At 38.7% G+C, this 21,702-nt stretch overlaps 1 protein-coding gene across 3 annotated transcripts in view; it reads left to right on the forward strand.

Moving 5' to 3' along the window:
* The window catches only part of LOC129712985 (serine-rich coiled-coil domain-containing protein 2-like), a 336,356-nt gene that overhangs the window by 306,304 nt on the left and 8,350 nt on the right, over window positions 1-21,702 (forward strand). The window contains exon 12 of one of the 3 annotated variants that reach the window (XM_055661817.1): window positions 15,337-15,376. The exons of the other annotated variants lie outside the window; for them this stretch is intronic. Within the exon in view, the coding sequence (XP_055517792.1) occupies window positions 15,337-15,376 (40 nt within the window). The remainder of the gene's footprint in view (window positions 1-15,336; window positions 15,377-21,702) is intronic. 3 annotated transcript variants of the gene reach the window in all.

A 21,702-nucleotide genomic window follows, 5' to 3' on the forward strand; every position in this document is an offset into this window, starting at 1 on the left:
GGTGTCAGGGGTGATGGGGAGAAGGCAGGAGAATGGGGTTAGGAGGGAGAGATAAATCAGCCATGATTGAATGGCGGAGTAGACTTGATGGGCCAAATGGCCTAATTCTGCTCCTATTACTTATGACCTTGTAATCTAAAATCATATTTAAAAATAAAAATGGAACTTGCTGGAAATATACAGCTATTCAGGTAACTGTGGAGAAAGTAACTTAATTATTCTGACGATAGACTTAAAATGCTGGAGTTACAGTGGGTCAGGCAGCATCTCTGGAGAAAATGGATATGTGATGTTTTGCCTGACCTGTTGAGTGTTTCTAGCGTTTTCTGGTTTTACTTTGAATTTCCCAACACCTTTTCATTTTGACCATTTAAATGTTTACATTATATATTAAGAGTATTTTGAAATATTTCATAAGTGACTTATTGACATATAAAATAATTGACAAATTTTGTGGGAGGGTTGTTCTCAAGAACATAAATCTCTTTCCAAGTTTTTATACATGAAGTAATTCCAGCTCTCCAAGATTTTCTCTCCTCGTTTCATTTCACTATAGATTCAAATTCAGTAAACAGTTGGGGGTGAGAATCCTCTGGTTTAAAATGTTGTCTTTCCACCAATGTTGCTGATTTTTTTCCACCATTTTCAGCTTATTTTCTGATTTCCAGCATCTACAGTTTTTGATTTTTTAATACTTTCTTTATGTTGTCTATAACAATTTTACCCCTGCTGTAAGTAGGTGGTAATACTCTATTTCCTGTCAGAATCATGAATTCAGACACCACTGATTTTGTGTGCAGAATATTTTAGTGCCAACTGAAGGAGCACTGCATTGTTCAAGAATCAAGCTTTCAAATAATGCAAAGGGAATGTATCGAATTCCTTGAAACTACTTAAAACTACACCAGGGAACCCTTCTGTTGTCCTTGCTATCATAATGAAAAACAGATTAAAACTAATGGTAACTTGATCAGTGGAAATTGGTGGTTGTTTTTGCCTATTTAACAGTGGTAACTATTCAGTGGTACTGTCAGTGGATAGTAATTATGTAGAATAATCTATGGATGAGACAATCTGCTCTATGAATATAAAGTTAATCTGCAAAGTAAATATTCTTGAACTGAGCAATGCATGTGCAACTCCATAGAAGAAAGCAATTTGTAATTCGGGACCAACTCACTATCACACTCAAGACATTATTTGGAATTTTGATAAGGTTTGAATTGCCATTCCAGTAAAGAATACTGCACTGCATTTCAGGTCAAGGCATGTTATATTAGATTTGCAGTTTAAATTTATATTGAATTTAATTGGGCCCACAGGATGAAACAACTTGTTAATTAGCTTCCTGTGGAGCTTTGCTTGCCTGTAGACGTGTGTCTGCACACGTATAGTTCCACTGCATGTCCTGAAGAAAATTACAGACATTTTAACTCGCTTTTTAAACACTAAAATCTCCTCGCTGATACTGTTATTCCAAAGTGAGATAATTCAATAAATGATCACGATGCATTTTTGTTTTTGCGATACAAGGCCTTCAATCATTTGGTTCAGCAATCCTGAAGGATAATCTTTAAGGGCCCTAAATAGTTATGTGGAACTGCATCTTAATGTAGAATTCTATATCCAATAGCATTTTATTTCCTGTTAAAATATTTGCACGTTTTCAGTGAACAAATGCAGCTGAATCCAAAATGGTTATATCTTATTATGGTTACCACTCTCAATTCAGTCCACACTATTCTAAAAAACACTTAATTCTTAAAGCTACTAAACCCAGGAAATATTTGAGTTTTTATTTTCCAATCACATCGACAGTGGATGCTTATGTTTGTAGCTGAATAAAAAGCCCAAGCAATTGTCAAGAAAAGAGTAGGCTGTCAAAATAATAGTTAGAATGTTTCTTGATAGAATTTGTAGTAATGAAGAGAATTGAGAGATTTGAAATTAGCAGATCATTCAAGAAAACAAAAATCTAAAATATTGTTGAAGACCCATCACAGTGAATACTCCTTTTCTAGTCTTTTCTAGTTTTAGAATAATTTGCCATCTGAGAAAACGAATTGTCACTAACCCAGTAATAATGGTAAATTGACAAACAACTTGTACTAGCAAAGTTATTCTATGATTAAATGGTTATATTTTTGTAACAACATTGGCATTCCATGATTGATGGGCACTGTGTTTGCAATGGGATTGTGTGTCTATGATTGATGGGCTTTCTGTTTATAATAAGCTTGATGCTGTATTTGACAGACAATGTATTTGCAATGGGGGTCAGTGCTCTATGATTGACAGGAAATCATTCTTTGGCCTCCTTTTCTACTGGGACTGCTCTCACTTCACTATTTTGTTCCATTCCCATTGTTCTTTAATTGCAATCCTCTTGACGACTACCCCATGTGGCCCGTTTATTTCATTCCCTTGGTATACAGTCATGTTTTCAGTTGTTTTTCTTACCATCACTATTGCCCTACCAAACCTCCAGCCTCCTTTCCTTGCCCCTCTATTCATGGAACAAGATCTGCTCTGTGTTGCTGGCAACAGCACTGCAACCTCGCAGCTTTCTAGCCATTTGTAAACATATATTTCTGCAGCTAAATTATCTGTGCAGTCTTCCTTCCTCCATTGATATATCCAGAGTTAATCTCTCAATCTGAACATCTCCCATGCAATGAACACCACATATTTTTTAATATGGCAAGGGGCACAACATGAGCAAATCTTTCACATAATTAACATTGTCCATTTATGGCTAATCCCCATTAAACACCACTGAAGCTATACACTATAAACCCACTGACTCCCATGGCTATCTGGACTACACTTCTTCCCACCCTGCTTCCTGTAAGGACTCCATCCCCTACTCCCAATTCCTCCGTCTACGCCGCATCTGCTCCACGGATGAGGCGTTCCACACCAGGACATCTGAAATGTCCTCACTATTCAGGGAACGGGGGTTCCCCTCCTCCACCATAAATGAGGCTCGCACCAGGGTCTCTTCCATACCCCGCAACACTGCTCTCTCTCCCCATCCCCGCACTCGCAACAAGGGCCGAGTCCCCCTAGTCCTCACCTTTCACCCCACCAGCCGTCACATACAAAAAGTAATCCTCCGTCAGTTTCGCCACCTCCAACGTGACCCCACTACTCGCCCCACATCTTCCCATCTCCCCCCATATCTGCCTTCCGCAAAGACCGCTCCCTCCATAACTCCCTTGTCAATTCTTCCCTTCCCTCTCGGTCCACCCCCTCCCCGGGCACTTTCCCTTGCAACCGCAAGAGATGCAACACTTGTCCCTTTACCTCCCCCCTCGACTCCGTTCAAGGACCCAAGCAATCGTTCCAGGTGCGACAGAGGTTTACCTGCATCTCTTCCAACCTCATCTATTGCGTCCGCTGCTCTAGATGTCAGCAGATCTATATCGGTGAGACCAAGCGGAGGTTGGGCGATCGTTTCGCCGAACACCTCCGCTCGGTCCGCAATAACCAAGCTGACCTCCCGGTGGCTCAGCACTTCAACTCCCCCTCCCACTCCGCCTCCGACCTCTCTGTCCTGGGTCTCCTCCATGGCCACAGCGAGCAGCACCGGAAATTGGAGGAACAGCACCTCATATTCCGTTTGGGGAGTCTGCACCCCGGGGGCATGAACATCGAATTCTCCCAATTTTGTTAGTCCTTGCTGTCTCCTCCCCTTTCCTCAGCCCCCCTGCTGTCTCCTCCCATCCCCCAGCCTTCTGGCTACTCCTCCTTTTCCCTTTCTTGTCCCCACCCACCCCCGCCCCCGATCAGTCTGAAGAAGGGTTTCGGCCCGAAACGTTGCCTATTTCCTTCGCTCCATAGATGCTGCTGCACCCGCTGAGTTTCTCCAGCTTTTTTGTGTAACCACTGAAGCTTAATGTTTACTATCAAAACTGATTACTGATGTGGAGTCTTCCTGGTGAGCATCCTTCTCTATTTATTTCCTTCAGAGGCCATCTGTTCCTTAAATATCATCTGAGAACTGTTGAGTTTATGGTTTTCTTCATAGCTAACAATAATACCATTCTTCAAGTCCACAAACTTCTCCGAGTCCACTAGTCCAAAGATTCCTCTGGTCACTAGCCGTGCAACATTTACTTCAAATTCCTCTTTTCTTTCTTACATCACCTCACAAAGGTCTTGTTTTTTTTTAAAGAAGATATATTCACGTTTAGGTACCTGGATGTCACTGATGAAGCCACAACATATTGGCTATTGTTCATGGTCCAACATCTTCAATTTCTGCAGTCCTTTCCTTTTAGCCACTCTTAAACTGTGTTAAGTAGGTTGTATATATATATATATATATACTCTGATCTGCTCTTATAACTGCAGTATTTATAAGATTTTTAATAACATCTTAGATTGTAAAAGATTGTTATAATTTATTTAGTCTGTCTCAGTCTGAAGAAGGGTTTTGGCCCGAAACGTCGCCTATTTCCTTCGCTCCATAGATGCTGCTGCACCCGCTGAGTTTCTCCAGCATTTTTGTGTACCTGTTATAATTTATTTGTTCTGTAGCTAGGTGCTATAGAATCTATCATCCACTGTGAATGCACGTCCACCCTGGACAACTCTCTCTAACCAAGTAGTACTGTGAGATCTTACTGCTGTATCCTGAAGTTAGTTATTAGTCCATATCCTTTATCAGAAATGTCCTTCATCATCTACCTCTCCATCTAGTTATCCCCAGTCACGACTAGTCTAACTTGTTCTTGTTTGGCCTCCTAGTCCCCACTTTCAATAAACACATCCTATTTGTTTCCTATTTGTCATGCAACACAGTTCCAGGTTTGAGTCGGCTGGAGGGCATACATCTGCTTTTGTTTCTCTGCTCTTTGGATAGGTAAGCAGTAGAGGGACATGGCATGGACAAGTGGGCTGTGGATTGTAAGGGTCGGTTTCCATGCTGTACTTTTCTATGATTATGTGATACAACCATCTCTGTACAAAATTCATCTTCGGATCCCTTCGACAGTCAAAAAGGCACAACAGAGGATGTACTTCCTGCGGCAGCTGAGGAAGCACAACCTACCACAGGCAATGATGGTCCAATTCTGTAGGGCCATCATAGAGTCTGTCCTCACCTTCTCCATCATGGCCTGGTTTGGCTCAGCCACCAAGCACGACACACGGAGGCTGCAGCGAATCATCCGATCAGCTGAGAAGGTTATTGGCTGCAACCTTCCCTCCATTGACAAACTGTACACTGCAAGGACCAGGAAGCAAGCGGTCAAGATCATCTCTGACCCCTCTCACCCTGGCCACAAACTATTTGAATCGTTTCCCTCTGGAATGAGACTCCGGACTGTCAAAACTGCCACAACCAGACATAAAAACAGCTTTTTTCTACGAGTAGTTGCTCTACTCAATAACCAAAAATCTGTAGCCTCATTTTGCTCTGGTATAAACTTATTCATTCATTCATTGATTTATTGTCTCCAGCCCCAGAACCATACATTCCTATCTTGTCAATTTGCCGCCTACCATGCTTACAGTGCAAAACTCTTAGCTTTGTCATCCTCTCCCTCCTTTTTATCTCTTCATCTTCATCCCTGCAGTATCTTCTTTACTCATTGTTGGTCTTTGTCTCATAATTCTTCTGTGAAAACTCACTGGGCATTTTACTCAAAAAAAAAGAAGAAAGGTGCAAGTGAGTTATTCTTTCTGCACTCTGTGTCACTTATCTTGACTTTTATCTGTGGAAGAATAGACATTCCGTGATTAAAAGTAGCTTTAGCTAATAAGAGAAGCTTTGATTGAAAGACACTTGCCAATGGGAAAGACGGTGTGATTGGCAGTGTATCTTATAGGAAAGACACTGACTGACAGTGTGTCTAACAGGAAAGGCACTATAATTAATGGGTAGAATATCTAACGGTCCACAATGAGATGTACAAATCTAATGGCAGGATGTCGACATTTTGTGCACCTATAGTAGGAGTGGAACTGTAAACAGCATATATGGTATAGCTAATTGTAGAAACCCTGTGTTTGTCACAGAAGGTTTATTCTGATAGGGACTTGGCATACTTAATAGAGGTCACAATGTCACCCATTACATGAGTAATGCCAGTGTTGCCACTGTCGTTTCATGATTCATGAGCTCTGATTTAACAAGCAGTAGATTCTTGGTTGGGAATCTTTTTCTTACGTTGTTCTACTGGATTGACATTTACTCTTGTTCTGTGTGTTCCAAGAAGACTGATAAGGCCATAATGGGAGTCATAGAAGATCCACATAGTAAGGGAGAGAACACTGCGGCTTACATGACATTTATCACACCTCAATAACCGCTCAATCGCTCAATAACTCTTTCCTGTGTGACCAAAGTTTGTGGCAACACATTAAAGCAGCTGTGAATTCCATCATCGGTGTCTGCTTCTGTTGAGAGGTGACTCCTGAGAAGAGGAAAGTCAATTTTCCAAGTCCCATCATCTGCAAGGTAGTGTGGAGCAATAGGGGCATGTTGATAGAGTGTCTTGTGGATGTTAAGTATGAGACCTTCCACTCATTTGTTTCAGTGAAAAAGCTTCACTTAATGTAGCGATCACTCATCAGCGAAGAGGATAATCCTGAGAGATGAACATGGATGTCTTTTCATGTAAGTAGATCAGTCTTAATGCAGTAACTGTCGAGGAGCCTCCCTGCTATCTGCCACTTGAAAGGTCATCGCCAGGATCCACCTCAACGATCTCCTCCCTGTGGCCAAAGGGCTGCTCCCTGAATCACTGAACTTTGTCCATCCAGAGATATAGTGAGTATGAACAACTTCAAGAAAAGTGCAGGGAATAACACTAATTACTGGACTCTGCCTTACTCAATCTCACTAATTGCCTTACTCACTTTCACCAATTTCTTGGACTCCTTCAATCAGGATGAGCACTTGAATCAACAAGGCATACAACGCTACAAATTAAATGCTAATAAATATGATTAGTATAGATGGGTCCTCGATGAATTGACATGATGGATTGAAGGGTCTTCTTCAGTGGTCTATTATTCTGACTACTTAAATTGGCATTAGTTCGCAAGTTTGAAGAATCTGTGAATGCATTTTATAAAACTGGTGGTACTTGAGAGAAGCATGTGATCAAAAGCATTTCCATCTAATTATGTCAGTTTAAATACTAGAACTCCACATCCAATAGTATATTGGGTGTACTTTCCACAAAAAGCCTCCAGAGATCCTAGAACTTAAGCCATCACCTTCTCAGGGAACATTGGAGACTGGGGAGGATTGTTGTGCTTCTTGTAATATCCATTTTTAACAACAAATATAAAAACATTTGATTACAGCTCCACGCAAGTTAGACCTTCGCAGCCGCCTGCCTAATACATGGTGATGAATTGCATTGTTCATAACCGACTGTCATAATCGGTAGTGAAGATGTTCACAATGCGGAATCAACTTTCCAAACTATATTGAGTTCTAACATTTCAATTTATTTCATGGCAGTGATCCATGTTACAATGCTGCATCTGGTGTAGCAAGTGGAATTTGGTTTTGTCAGTTCCCAATGAGTAACCTGTAATCATGAAGTATTTGTAGTTAATCAAAGAAGTAATTTGTATTTGGAATTCAAGAGCTCAACATCAGTATGAGGGTTAGTGCAACAAAGGTTTTCTATGTTGGATTGATGGAATGATGGAATTGAAACTATCTAACGTTGGGTTAATGTGAAGGATGCCAAGCAAGTTTTTCTTTCAACCACACGCACACAACTGTTTTTTTTAATGTTTAATGCCTATTTTTACCAGCATACTCTGAATATTTAAGAACATATATTTCAGATCATTTGTTACTGGTTTTGTACTGGTCATAAATACTTTGGAACAATCAGTATGTTAAGTGATTAATGCAGGAATTTTCTCTTGCCTTTATAGTTGTGTATAGGGTGCTAAATCGTTCATTTATTGCTTTTTCTTGGGATATGGATGTTTCTCATTCCAATGCCTTTGTAAGACAGGGACTGAGCTATTGGGCAGGGGCTGCCGTGAAAATATTCCCACTGGGTTGTTTTTTTGTCAGATTTTGACTTAATTGGGACGAGAAACGGTGCTATAATTCCAAACCAGAATGATGCTCTGTATGATTAGTAGAATAATATGCCGGTGGTGATATTTCCAAGCAATTGCTGTCCTTTCCTTCTTGACAGTAGAGGTGATGGGTTTGGGAAATGCTGCCACGTGTTATAGTAAGGAGTTTTCTAAACTATGCCCAAGGGGTTGTCTGTTATTTGCAATATAATCAGATAGGACAATATGCTTTAGAATCCAAAAAATAGCATATACAATCTAACCCAAATTTAATATGCATGGTAATTTATAGTTGTAGATGATAAAGCATTTGGGACTGAGTAAGTATAGATCATTTACACAATGATATAACAACATCAGGGAAGGGAATAGTGGTTTACTTAACTAATCTGGTGTGTGGCTTTCAGCTGAATGTATGATTATAACTTGTGAAATGCTTATATGCTCTAAACATGGGCACCAATTTTCAAAAATAAAAACTGAAGATAGCAGAAATCTGACATAAAATTATGAAATGCTAGCAAGTCAGGCACAATAAAACAGAGTGAATGTTTTCAAGGGCTCGATTTAAAATGATGACTGCTTTTCTTTTCTCAAATGCTGCGAAACTTGCTGAGTGTCTAAATCTTTTGATATCCAGATTCTATGAATTAATGGTTTATATGAATATACTGTAGGCATAACCAGCAGGAGAATTGGCTCTTTGTCATTGCAAGTGTCTTTTCCTATACTTGCACCTATTTTTGGAATCGCACTTGCAAGCTTACAAATTCAGTGCACTTGTGGCATATGCAGACACAGAGAAACTGCTTCAGGTCAATGACCTTTCATTGCACTGCTCATCATTTTGCTTTTGGAATATGGTAATCCTGGCTGGGCCACATGAATTACATTGCCTTAAGAGAGCTGGCGACAATTCCATTTAATATGATGTTTAAATGTACAATGGTCCCTATCACATGAATTATTGACATTTACATTACTATGAATCACTTCCTTCCAAAGAAAAAAAAATCTCAAGAATAAAACCAAACTAGTAGAAATCTTCACTGCAAAAAGAAAACTCATGAAGCAACTTGACTGACATCTAAGCAAAATTTTGATGTATCAAACTTCAAGGCAACTAGCTGATATGTAGCCATGCAGATATATATATATATATAATATACATTTATGTTAATCTTTTTTTTCTATCCAACAAATAATAAATAGTTTGTTGTTATAATCTCTGAATTGCATAGGTGACTGAAAATCTAATTTAATTCTACAGAAATTTCCAATTTCAGCAAAGTTAAACCTTGGTTAGCTAATCTCATCAAAAAGTGTGATGTCCACTCATGTTAAATTGTTAAACTATTGAAAGGCAAATTAATGTTTTTTAAAATCCTGAATGCCAACAGAGCATTTTTTTCCAAACAGATATATATATTATATTCACTGGAGTTTGGAAGAGTGAAAGGTGATCTAATTGAGACATGTCAGATATTTAGCCCTGAACAACATTAATGCTTAGAGGATTGTCCCCCTCTTGGGAGGGCATGGTGTAAAAATCGGCACGTCCATTTAAGACTGAGATGAGGAAGAATTTATTCTCTCGGGGGGTTGTAGTCTTTAAGAATTCCTAGTCCCAGAACCATATGGAGGCAGAATCTCTGAATACATTGAATGAATTTTAGCTGTGAGGGAACCTTGGGTTATGGATAGGATTGGAAAGTGAAGAAGGAAGTTGGATCATCAATGAGCTAAATGATTAGCAGTTCAGGCTCAAGGGGCCAAGTGGCTGTTGTTCCCATTTCTAATGGTCTTAAGGTCTAGATTTTCCTGCCCTTCTCCATATCTCTAAAATGTGTTAATTACTTCATTTTGAATCATGATCTATCCAAACTAGTAATATTTCACATAAAGACAATGCCTGATTTTTAATTGATTACAAAAAGAGTGCCATTAAACTAGTATCTGTTCCAATGCAGAATTCAATCAATGGACTCAGATGAGTTATAAAGATATTATCAGATGAATGGAAGTAATTAAAATATAAAAGGATAATGTTAAGGCTCAGAGCTTTTCTGATGGCATACTGATTAAAAAGCTTTTAGCCTTTCATTGAAAAGGTAGTCCGCAAGCCAGTGTGTTCTGCTGCCAGGGCTGGAAGTGTCCATTTGTTGAACTGCATGCCACTCACCTAAAGGGCCTGTCCCACTGTACAAGGTAATTCAAGAGCTCTCCCGAGTTTAAAAAAATCAAACTCGTGATAAGTACGTAGAATGTACGTAGTGGCTACGTAGTAGCTCGCAGAGGCTTGTAGCGCTCGTAACGCTAACGGCAGGTACTCGGGGAAGCGCGGTAACTCGGGAAGTTTTTTCAGCACTGTGAAAAATGTCCACGGGAGCCCCGAGTACCTACGAACGTCTATTAATCTAATTATCCGAGTTCGAATCAGGAGAAACTCGGGAGAACTCTTGAATTACCTAGTACAGTGGGACAGGCCCTTAAGTGTGGAGAAGGGTATAAAGCAGTCCCACCTTCTAGGCCATCAGTGGGAAGTGCTGGCCTGCTCTCACCCCAAGCCCTTGTTGAAGGCTAAAAAGAGATAGCAATTGATTCTTAACAGGAGGCATAATACAAGATACAAGGTGTTCCTTTAGGAAATATAACAGGTGTTTACGCTGTCCCCCCTAATGCTAAATAGTCAGTATTTCACACAATTTTAACTTGCTTTACATAGATGCTCCCTGACCTATTGAACATTTCCAGTTTGTCTTTGTTTTTATTTCAGATTTTCCACATCTGACGTTTTATTGAATGTAATTGTATTTCAGTTTTGATAAAGGATGTAGAGAATTTTTAATTTCATTTCATATAATAATCATCCATACCTTAGTAGTGAAAGCCCCAGTATTATTTTTATTTGTCCTTCAAGAATGACTTTGATACTTGAAACTAAATTGCATAAGAAGTTGATTAAAGGAGAAAAAGGAAAAGTAATCGGGCTTTAATCACACAATTATCAGGCCCATTTTTAATCAGACATAAGAATTAGGAGGAACTAGCCTCCTTGTGCCTGGTTTGCTGTTCAAAAAAACAATGGTTAACATTTTGCCTCCCTTAATTTATTTAAAATCAAGAAATATATCCATCTGCTGCCATATACTAACTGCTAAAATCCCAAAAATTGTTGTAGCTTAAAGTATCAAGAATAATAGAGACGGGAAGTGCCATTAAATCTTTCCGGTGGGTTTAGTCCTGCACTTCAGTAAAACACAGCTGAAACTTTATCCTTGCAGATGGTAGAGATTTACACTTGGAAAAAGCATTTACAATGTGAGTGTATAGGAAATGAAATAGAATCAGCACATGGAGATGAAGGCAAGTATTTCACAGTTGTAATAGTTTTCACAAATCCAGTGAATGAAAAGTGTTTGGAAGCAATAAATGCAGTGTAACCACTAGGGAATCAGTGACCTACTTGCACCAAACAGGTTCTGATTAAAACGTTGTGGGATACACACCTAAGTAACCTCCTTTATTGATATTGATGGGATGAGAATTAGCAGTGTGTGAAGTAAATAGTATTTGTGGTTGATTAATCCTCAAATAGTGCCACAGGATTTTCAATGCGTTCTGAAGAAAGTTGTGTTGTAAAAGACAGCATTTCCAAATGTTTAGCGCTCCTTCAGGGCCAGGTAAAAACTTTATTATTGCTCATCTCCAGACAAACTTATAATCATTGTTGATGGCACTCAAGTCTATTAGTCTGACACCTAAAGGATGAATTGCAAGGAAAAATCAGAGGTGCACAAGCTAAAGAAAGAAGTAGTAAGCTGCTTTATAAAGGTATATAAAATATTAATCCGTTAGCATTAAACTGTACGTTAGAGAACTGGCCAGTGGTGAAAACTGTTTTTAATAAGTTAAAGTAAATGCAAGAAAATGTCATGAAGAAATGCTGTTACTAAACAGTGATTAATGCTCAGAATAAGTCACCAGCCTCTGGTGAATTAATAGAATGAGATTGAGGGAAGACCCGTGTAAAGTGATGAAATGAACTCATTTCTTCTTTGATCATTATGATGTCACATAACACTCCATTGTAGAGATTATCGCAATGGGTCTGAAGAAAGATTCCGACCTGAATGGTCACTTATTCCTTTTATCCAGAGATGTTGCCGGACCCGCTGAGTTACTCCAGCATTTTATGTCAATCCTCGGTATAAACCAACATCTGCAGTTCCTTCGTACACAATGTAATCGCCGTTAGTTGTCAATAAACAAAATGGTAGTCGACTTTGAAAGCATCAGCTGAAGGCCAGGACCTTGCACTTTTATCTTACGATTGCAGTTCCATTGTTAAATGTTGACAGAAATAAAATGGAAACAAAATACAGGCTGAGTGCATATAAACAAGGTTTTTAATACCCGAATAGATGGAGATTTTGTCAATTCATACAGGCAGAACGGTTTTGGTTTGTTTTTGTTTGGTTGATTGGTTGCCTTTCTTTTTAGTGTTGATTTATTTAAAATGAAAAAAAAGTTAAAAAAAAAAAAAAAAGATTGGTTGCCTTTACATTATTATGGTGAAGATCAGTGATCAGGATCTCGCACAGACTTTCCGCGGATTTCCACACAAACATATTGGTCACTGCACTTCAATTAACTGAAAGCGAATTTATCGTTATCACAAAATGCATTTTCCTCCCTCTGAGGCCATACATATCTTAGCACTCTTTAAGCGTTTATATTTATGACAGAAACACAGATTCTGAACAGTAATGTAACTTCACATTTCATATTTTCTAAATAAGGTTTAACTTTTCTGTTTCCAGCACAATCTTATTCACCAAAAAGTATTACTTTCTGACACCTATTTTCTGCATGACTAACATGGCAAGGCTAGCAGTTGAACAGTGCCATTTGCTCAGAATTGAGGTACTAATCAATATGTAAATCCAGCCTGAAGTGCTGAATAGAGCAAAATACAAAATGCTGGATGAACTCAGCGTGCCAGGCAACAACTGTGGAGGGAATGGACAAGCGACATTTAAGATTAGGATCTTTCTTCAGACCCAACCCGAAACATTGTCTGTCCATTCCCTCCACATGCTGCCTGATCCGCTGAATTCCTCCAGCATTTCTGTTTTGCTCAAGATTCCAACATCTGCAGTTTCTTGTATCTCCATTGTGCTGAAGATAAAAATGCTTGGACTTTCATAGGAACAAATAACTTTGGCGAAGTTGCAATCATCGATAAATTTGTTTTGCGTGGAGATATTTTAAGACCTCTATCCAATCAACTAGACTCAGCCATCTACTTTCTGGAGTTTAAAAAACATTATTTATAGGCTGTTCTAGCAGCAATATTCTCTTTACACTGCAGACATCCTTATGAATCTTCTCTGTGGTGTTTCCAATGTCACCTTGTTCATTTTTACAAAATGGTGGCAAAATCTGTCTGCAGTCATGCAGTTTCTCTGTTGTGTTTACCTGTTATCCAGTGATCAGCAGCTACAAAGTGATAGCTTGCCTTGTGCCTGGTGGTACTGCTTTGGTAATCAGATATTCCCTCATTTCTCTGTTTTATCCAACTTACTGGAGCTATCCATTTAAATGTAGCATTAGTATAAAAAAAACTCATACCTGTCAATTAGATTAATTTTGAGAAGGGAAGGCACTGGACAATATCTGCTGTTAAAATCCTCGTCTTTCTGGTATTATCTTGATGTGGCAAAATTAAGCAGATTAGGATAAGCTGATCAGAAACCATAAAAACTATTTTAAAAAACTGTGTTCTAATTGTTGTTTTCTTTTCCAATTCATTGTGGCTTGCTGGGAACAAAGCAGCCACCAGATTTGGCTATCTAGCACTTGAAAACAATTGAAGTGTGAAATGCTTGATTGCCTCTTGAGGGATATGATAATATTTAGTTGAAGTGAAAGATTGGTAGATGATTTTGCCTTGTTTTTGGTTCAATATTTTATCTTCAGCTTGTTGTAAAGATAACCCTTTGCGAGATGACTACAGTGACTTGATACATAAACAAAGATTATATCGGTAACAGAAATTATTACTAGGAAGCCAATAGAGAATGTTTCTGGGCTTTATATGCCAATTGAAGTGGAAATTCAAAATTAGGGTTTTCTTCAAACACAACATGTCTTTAGCCAGTCATTCGGTACAATTTACTTCCATTGTAGTCCAAGTACCCACAACCTTGTGGCTACAATTTGTACAAAAAAAAAAATGGGAAGAGAATGAAAATAATCGATGATCAATTGTTAATTTAAGAGAAGTCAACTAGATATTAAAATGAACTTCTGTGAAGAAATGCTGTTTAGAGGAATACACAAACTTGGTGGCTTGAGAACAGTCGTCATAACGTTTTGCGACCTCTATCTCAATTTTAGAGTTATCAAGTTTGTGATATTGGTCATTGTTATAGTGGACCACATTTGTAATTGGCTGTTACCACCTCAATGTTTCATTTGAAATAAGATCACTAATTTCAATAATGAATTTAATGTCATCTTAAAAAGAAAATATCCTTAAGGCACAGTTTAATGAGATGGTAACATATTGGATTCACCAACACAATGGTTGAAGGTAGAAGACTAATGACATTAATTGCATTGTTAACAATGTTTATTGTAAATTACAGGTAATAATAATGACACCATGATCATATTGCAATCTCCTGGACAGTGTGGAACTGTTATTACATTTTGCAGTGAAGCTATTTACTGAATTAAGAATGATTACAGGAGGATGGTGCATTAAATACATTGCCAGGAGACTTTATATCAATAGAACACGATACAGATGGAAAGTTCAGTATAAGTAGTAGATTACACAGGGGAGCTTGTAAATTAAGCAATAAATTAGGAAACAGTAGTGTATATGTAAAGTGTTATATTACTGTAGGAAGAAACCCTTGTACAGAAACTTTAAATACTATATTGTGCCTATTTAACACTGTCAAACAAAGAGTTCTGTGTACTCAGCTGTACAATACATGGAAACGTCTGTACACTCAACACTTCATTGCATGGAGAACTTATACACCGGTATATACTAGACAGTACAGCCTCTGTGGTCTGTTTATAATGTACATCCTTGATGAAAATGTTGCTTACAAAATTGAAACCCTCTAGTTATAAAGTTAAATTTCCTTTCAACTGAGGCATTGCCAAATACTCTAATAAATGCAGTTCATTGTTTGTGATGTCACTGCCCATGTCCTTGTCTTTCTTTGTCTCTCCCTTTTCATTGGCTGGTGCAAGGAATTGAGGATGTTGTCCATTACTTCTATGATAAAGTGTGGTATGGTATAACACAAAATAATCCCCGCTGATTGCATGCTGCACGAGTGGTACAACCATGCATGCGTAAACTTGTGTGGTCAGTGATTGATGAAATTCTGGCTGATTTCTGTGTGCTCATGTATAACATACACTTGCATATATACGCTGCAATTGTCTGTGGGCAATAACATGGCTCAGCAGGCCCATAACGTAACATTGTATAATCAGATCTTAACATCACTGTGAAAAATGGCATTGGAACAGTGTGAAGACAAGCAAATGAGATAGATTTGAGAGCAAATGAGACCGAAGAAGGGGCTCGACCCAAAACGACACCCATTCCTTTTCTCCAGTGATGCTGCCTGTCCCGCTGAGTTACTCCAGCAATTTGTATTTATAAACCAGCATCTGCAGTTCCTTCCTACACATTGAATTTTTTACAGTTGTACCCACTAGGGCGGCATGGTGACTCAGCAGTAGAGTTGCTGATTTACAGCGCCAGAGACCTGGGTTCGATCCTGACCATGGGTGCTTGTCCGTACAGAGTTTGTACATTCTCCCATGAACTGCATGGGTTTTCTCCGGGATCTCCGGTTTCCTCCCACACTCCAAAGACGTACAAGTTTGTGGATTAATTGGCTTTGTATAATTATAAATAGTCCCTGGTGTGTGTAGGATAGTGTTAATGTGCGGGGACTGCTGGTCAGCGCAGACTCGGTGGGCCGAATGGCATGTTTATGCACTGTATCTCTAAAACTAAAAACCTAGACATATTTTGCACTGAATTAAGACAGTGTTAATGTCCACTCAATTAAGGACTGTAAGATGCTAATAGATGACACTGATAATGATGACATCTCATTTCCTCAGCTGAGCGACTGTGATTCACTGTCCTTTATCCATTAGATTCTCTTTTAAAGTATACAGACGATGAGAAGGAAAGGGAATAGCAACAGCAAAAGGGAAGAACATAACCAATAAATTTGTGAATTTTAAGAATCTAGAATAGGGCACCATTGTGAATTGCCGGTTTTGAATCTGTGCCTTTAAACCGGTATAGGCAAAATTTCCATTTTACCAGTAAAATAATGGGAAACAAGCACCTCCTAATTGGAAAACCAGTAGCTTATAAATTTGATCGATTTCAGTGTAAAATCAAATTTGGTACATTTCATAATATCTGCCTGTGGCTACATTTGACTTGAAAAGTGGTTAATATAATTAACAAAAGCAAATCTTCTGTGGGGTATTCAAGAAGTTAAAAAGAAATTCTAAAATACTTTTTTCAAGAACCAGTCTTACGATTAAGTCAAAAGACATTTTGGGCAATATATTGAACAGGTCCTAATCATTGCAGAACTTGGCACTGTTTAATCATGAGTTGCTCTTTTGTAACTGCCTAAATAGTGTAAGGATGTTTTGGTATTTCTTATTGAAGGTACTTTGCATTATTTGCATAGCAGTCAATACAGGTTGATATCAAAATGTTTTTTAAGTCAAGTTTGATAAATAATGAAAGGCATCGATAGAGTGGATGTGGAGAGGATGTTTCCAGCAGTAGGAGAGTCTAGGACCAGAGGGCACAGTCTCAGAATAAAAGGACGTACCTTTGGAATGGAGATGAGGAGGAATTTCTTTAGTGGTGAATCTGTGGAATTCATTGCCACAGACAGTGTCACGTGGAGACCAAGCCATTGGGCATTTATAAAGCCGAGATTGATATGTTCTTGATTAATAAGTGCGTTAAAGGTTACAGGGAGAAGGCAGGAGAATGGTGTTGAGAAGGAAAAATAGTTTAGCCTTTATCAAATGGCGGAGCAGATTAGATGGACCGAATGGTCAAACTCTGCTCCTACAGGTATGTCGTATGATCTTGCTGTCCACAAAAGATTCTGTCTCACTATCTATCGTAAAAATGCTGCTTATCAAACGTGGCCATTCATCACAGTCACACTGGTATCTTTCTCATGCCAACAGGTATGTCTTATGTCAGAGTACATTGAAAGTGATTATAAATGTGAGCACCCATATCTGAAGGGAATTGTGAGCATCCCCAAGAGGCAAAACAAAAGGCAGATTGCTTTAAAATATCATATTACCAAACAGTGTTACATAGCAAGTGTGTTATTGATTTCCATCATCTACTCCCAATTTGGAAACATTCTGGTCTGTGTGTGTAACCCACCCCTGCTTTGCATTGATAGAGTCACCCCTTGATGTGTAAATGATAAGGATAAAGTAATAATTGGACTGGTTAATAAGTTTGCAAACACCAAGAAAATTTACAAAATTGTGGATAGTGGGGAAGACTGTCAAAGGATACAGAAGACTGTAGATCAGTTGAAAGTACGTGAGTTGAAATGGCAGGTGGACTTTAATCTATGCAAGTGTGCACTTCAAATGATCAAATGTAAGAGGAAAGTATACAGTAAATGGCAGGACACTCAGGAACATTCATGTACGGAGAGATCTTAAGTGCAATTTGTAGCTCCTTAAAAGCGGTAATTAGGTGGGGTAGCAAAGTAGGCATATGGCACACATTCCATTAGTAGTCAGGACATTGAGCTTTAAGTGGAGAAGTAATGTTACAGCTGTGTAAAACTTGGTTAAATGTTGTGTGTAGTTCTGGTTGCTCCTTTACTTGGAACCTGGGAGATTTTGGCGAGAGTGCTAAAGTTTTGAATTGTTTTCTCTAGACCATCAGAGGCTGAAGGACTGGGAGTATATAAAATTATGAAATAGTCAGTCTTTGGAAATGTCAAATACCAAAAGGCATCCATTTAAGGTTAGATGCGTGAATTTTAAAGATTTGCAAGGTTTGTTTTTTACACACAGAATAGTAGGTGCCTGGAATCCACTGCCAGGAGAGGTAGTGAAACATGAAATGATTGCAATATTTAAGAAGCATTTAGACAGACATATAAACAGGCAGGGGATGGGGAGATGTAAACCATATGCTGGCAGGTAAGATTAGCTTAAATTGGCATCATACTCAGCACAGATATTGTTGACTGTCAGTCCTGATCCTGTGCTGGTACTGTTCTGTATTTTATGTATGCATTTAGTCTAATCTCTGCATTGCTACCTAATTCCTTTTTATTTAATACTGTAACCAATATGCTTCACTATTTTCTCCACTGCCTTAGCACAGTTTCTCCACTTCTCATTTTATTTGATAGTTTTTCTGTACAAATTGCATTCTGTTAATATTTTAAATTAGAATATTAATGCCATATGCAAATCATAAGTTAATATGAGATGCAGCATTTGTAAGTGTGCACAAGGTATGAGAATGTTAAGATGTTTCCTTCACCAATTCTGATCATGTAGAAATGGAAAGGGTCGGATGGCACAGATACTTTCAGGTCTGTCCCTGCCCCCTCCCCCCCCCCCCCCCCCCAGTCCCCCTTCTCCACAGACGCGCGTGCCGCCCACACACATATCCACAGACGCGCGTGCGCACACACACATACACACACACCTACACACGCGCACATATATATACACACACACGCACATATACACACACATACATATACACACACACACATACACACACACACACACACACACATATATATACACACACACACACACACACACATACATATATACACACGCGCGCACACACACACACACACACGCACACACACGCACACACACACACACACACACACACACACACACACCATATTAAAATTTTTAACCAACTGTAGCCATGAAATCAGAATTGGACAACTGGAAATATCATCAAATAGGGCCTGAAAAACACATTTTCATTTTATATTCAATCCATACCGATTTTCAGTGAAGTGTTAATCCAAAATTGATAAAATATTCTATAAATTAGTCATAATTGTTGGGAAAACTTCAGAAACCATTTTCAAAGATCTCGCAAAATTATCTGCTTTTATTCAAACACTAATGAACATTTCCAACATGTTCCAATTTGTTTTAATACCAAAAGCATTAATCTAAAGCCAAAATACATCAGTGAAAGGAAAAGTAAAACATATTTCCGTCATGGTACGAATGTAAAATTAGCCTTGCTTTGAGCATTTTCATGCTTTGAGTTAGCAAATTTAAGAAAACGTTTTCAAATTGTAGATACAAAATTGATGATCTAAGAGAATTGCTCATTGGTTTGCACTTTCATTAGTGACATTGTCAGCACACTGGCAGAATGATATTAAAACCATCTAAGGGACATAATGTACCTATTAAAGCACACTCAGGTAATGTTAGATAATTTATAATGCATTATATCCAGTCCTTCCAATATGGCTGATAAAAGGCAGACATCTGTTTGCTGAGTGGATTCATTTTCTCAATGCAAGAAATTCTTGCCATCAAGCAGTGGGGGCTCAACAGGCTGTTAATTTGCTGGAACAGGTTCAGGATAGATGGAGTGCAGCTGGCTGCTGCTTCAATTTCAGTATGTAAATGGAAGTTTACATTGTCTCCTCTGAGCTCCCACCCCAGTGCAAACCTTGTTAAAATAGCTCCCTGGCAGTTCCTCCACTGGCAGGCGTGAACTTCGTTGAATAAAATCATATAGACAAATCAAAATGTAAGCTTATTAAACTTAGAAATATACCCATTTTATATCCTTATAAACAAGTCCCATTTTCCCATGTTTGCTCCGTCCTTCTAAACCTTTCCTATCAATATACCTATCCAAGAGTCTTATAAATTCTATTATAGTGCCTCAACTACCAATCTGAAGAAGGGTCTCGACCCAAAAAGTCATCCATTCCCTTCTATCCAGAGATGCTGCCTGTCCTGCTGTGTTACTCCAGCATTATCAGTGTAAATCAGCATCTACAGTTCCTTCCTACACTACTCAACTACCGTCACTGTCAGATTGTTCCGTGTACCCACTACCCTCTGAGTGAAAATGTTGCCACTCAGATTCCCATTGAATCTTGCTTCTCTCACCTAAATACTGTGGACAGTGCTTTGTGAAATCTTCATATAACTAACGTTATTCAATAAGACAACAGGCACAGTGACAGTTATAACAAGTTAGTAATTACGATTAATTTTATCCTCAAATGTTCAAGAGTCTGTTTCCGTTAGTTTTATTGCACCCAGGCAATTCTGGAAAATACTTACATTACCTTTCAGCTCCTTGTGCTTTCACACATTAACCATGCACAGCTGCTGCACACTAGTCAGTTGGCCAGGGAGAGGTATTTGGACAGAGAGGTGTGAGATAAGCTGCAAAAGATATTGGTTTGAACGAACATAGTGGAATAGGTTGGGTTTTTTGATTGCTCAGCAGCAAGTTAAATCCTCTTTGATTTGAACCAGACAGTCGAATATTCGCGAGTAAAAGGAAAACTGAATAAATATAAAGTAAAACCATTAGTGTAAGATACACACACGCATTTCAGCCATGTCCCTTTCTGGTGGTTTAAGTATAAACAGAACAAAAACATTTAAGAATCTGTTGGATCAGCATTTCAAAAATTGAGACTTGTCAGAATTCAGTTCCAAAGTGAGAATGCCATAAGCAATCCTTTATATTTTACACAATGTAGAAACTCTCACAGGCCTTAATCTGGCATCTGCTATGACTGCTATTATTAAACCGTCTGCTTTATAAGCACCAAAGGCTTAAATTCCTACTGCTGATCAGAGGAAATTACTTGACAAGTAGAATATCCCTATAAACTATAAGGTTGTGGAGTGTTATTGTTTTTTACATCGTTATTGGTAGATTAACTATCCACAAATGTTTGGTTTTAGCAATAGTCATACCTTTAATTTCTGCATTACTCCTAGCATGAGCACAATCATCACAGTTTTGCCAAATGGAGAGTGGGGAGAAGGGAAAGTAGAGGAACATAATGAATCAGAGTAGGGGAATCAAGAACCAGAGGACATATGTTTAAGGTGAGGGGGGAAAGATTTAATAGGAACCTGAGGGGTAACTTATTCACACACCAGGGGTGGTGGTTGTATGGAACGAGCTGCTGGAGGAGGTAGTTGTGCCAGGCATTATTGCAACATTTTAGAAATGTTTAGACTGGTACATGGATAGAACAGGTTTAGAGGGATATGGGCCAAACGCAGGCAGGAGAGACTAGTGTAGATGGGACCTGTTGGCTGGTGTGGGCAAGTTGGGCCGAAGGGCCTGTTTCCACACTGAAATACTCTTATGATTGAGGGTTTGGGAAACAGGTGGGGAGGTGGCTTCAGATGCTGTTGCAGAGCTGTGATTGAAGAAACATTTTCAATGAGGGTTCATCATAGGGTTCATCATATGCATACTGCCTAAAAAGGTGTTATCACCTAATCTTACTTCCCAGACCTTATAGATTACAGTACACCAAGTCTTCA

The sequence above is a fragment of the Leucoraja erinacea genome, chromosome 34, assembly GCF_028641065.1.
Source record: "Leucoraja erinacea ecotype New England chromosome 34, Leri_hhj_1, whole genome shotgun sequence".
NCBI classification, from domain to species: Eukaryota; Metazoa; Chordata; class Chondrichthyes; order Rajiformes; family Rajidae; genus Leucoraja; species Leucoraja erinaceus.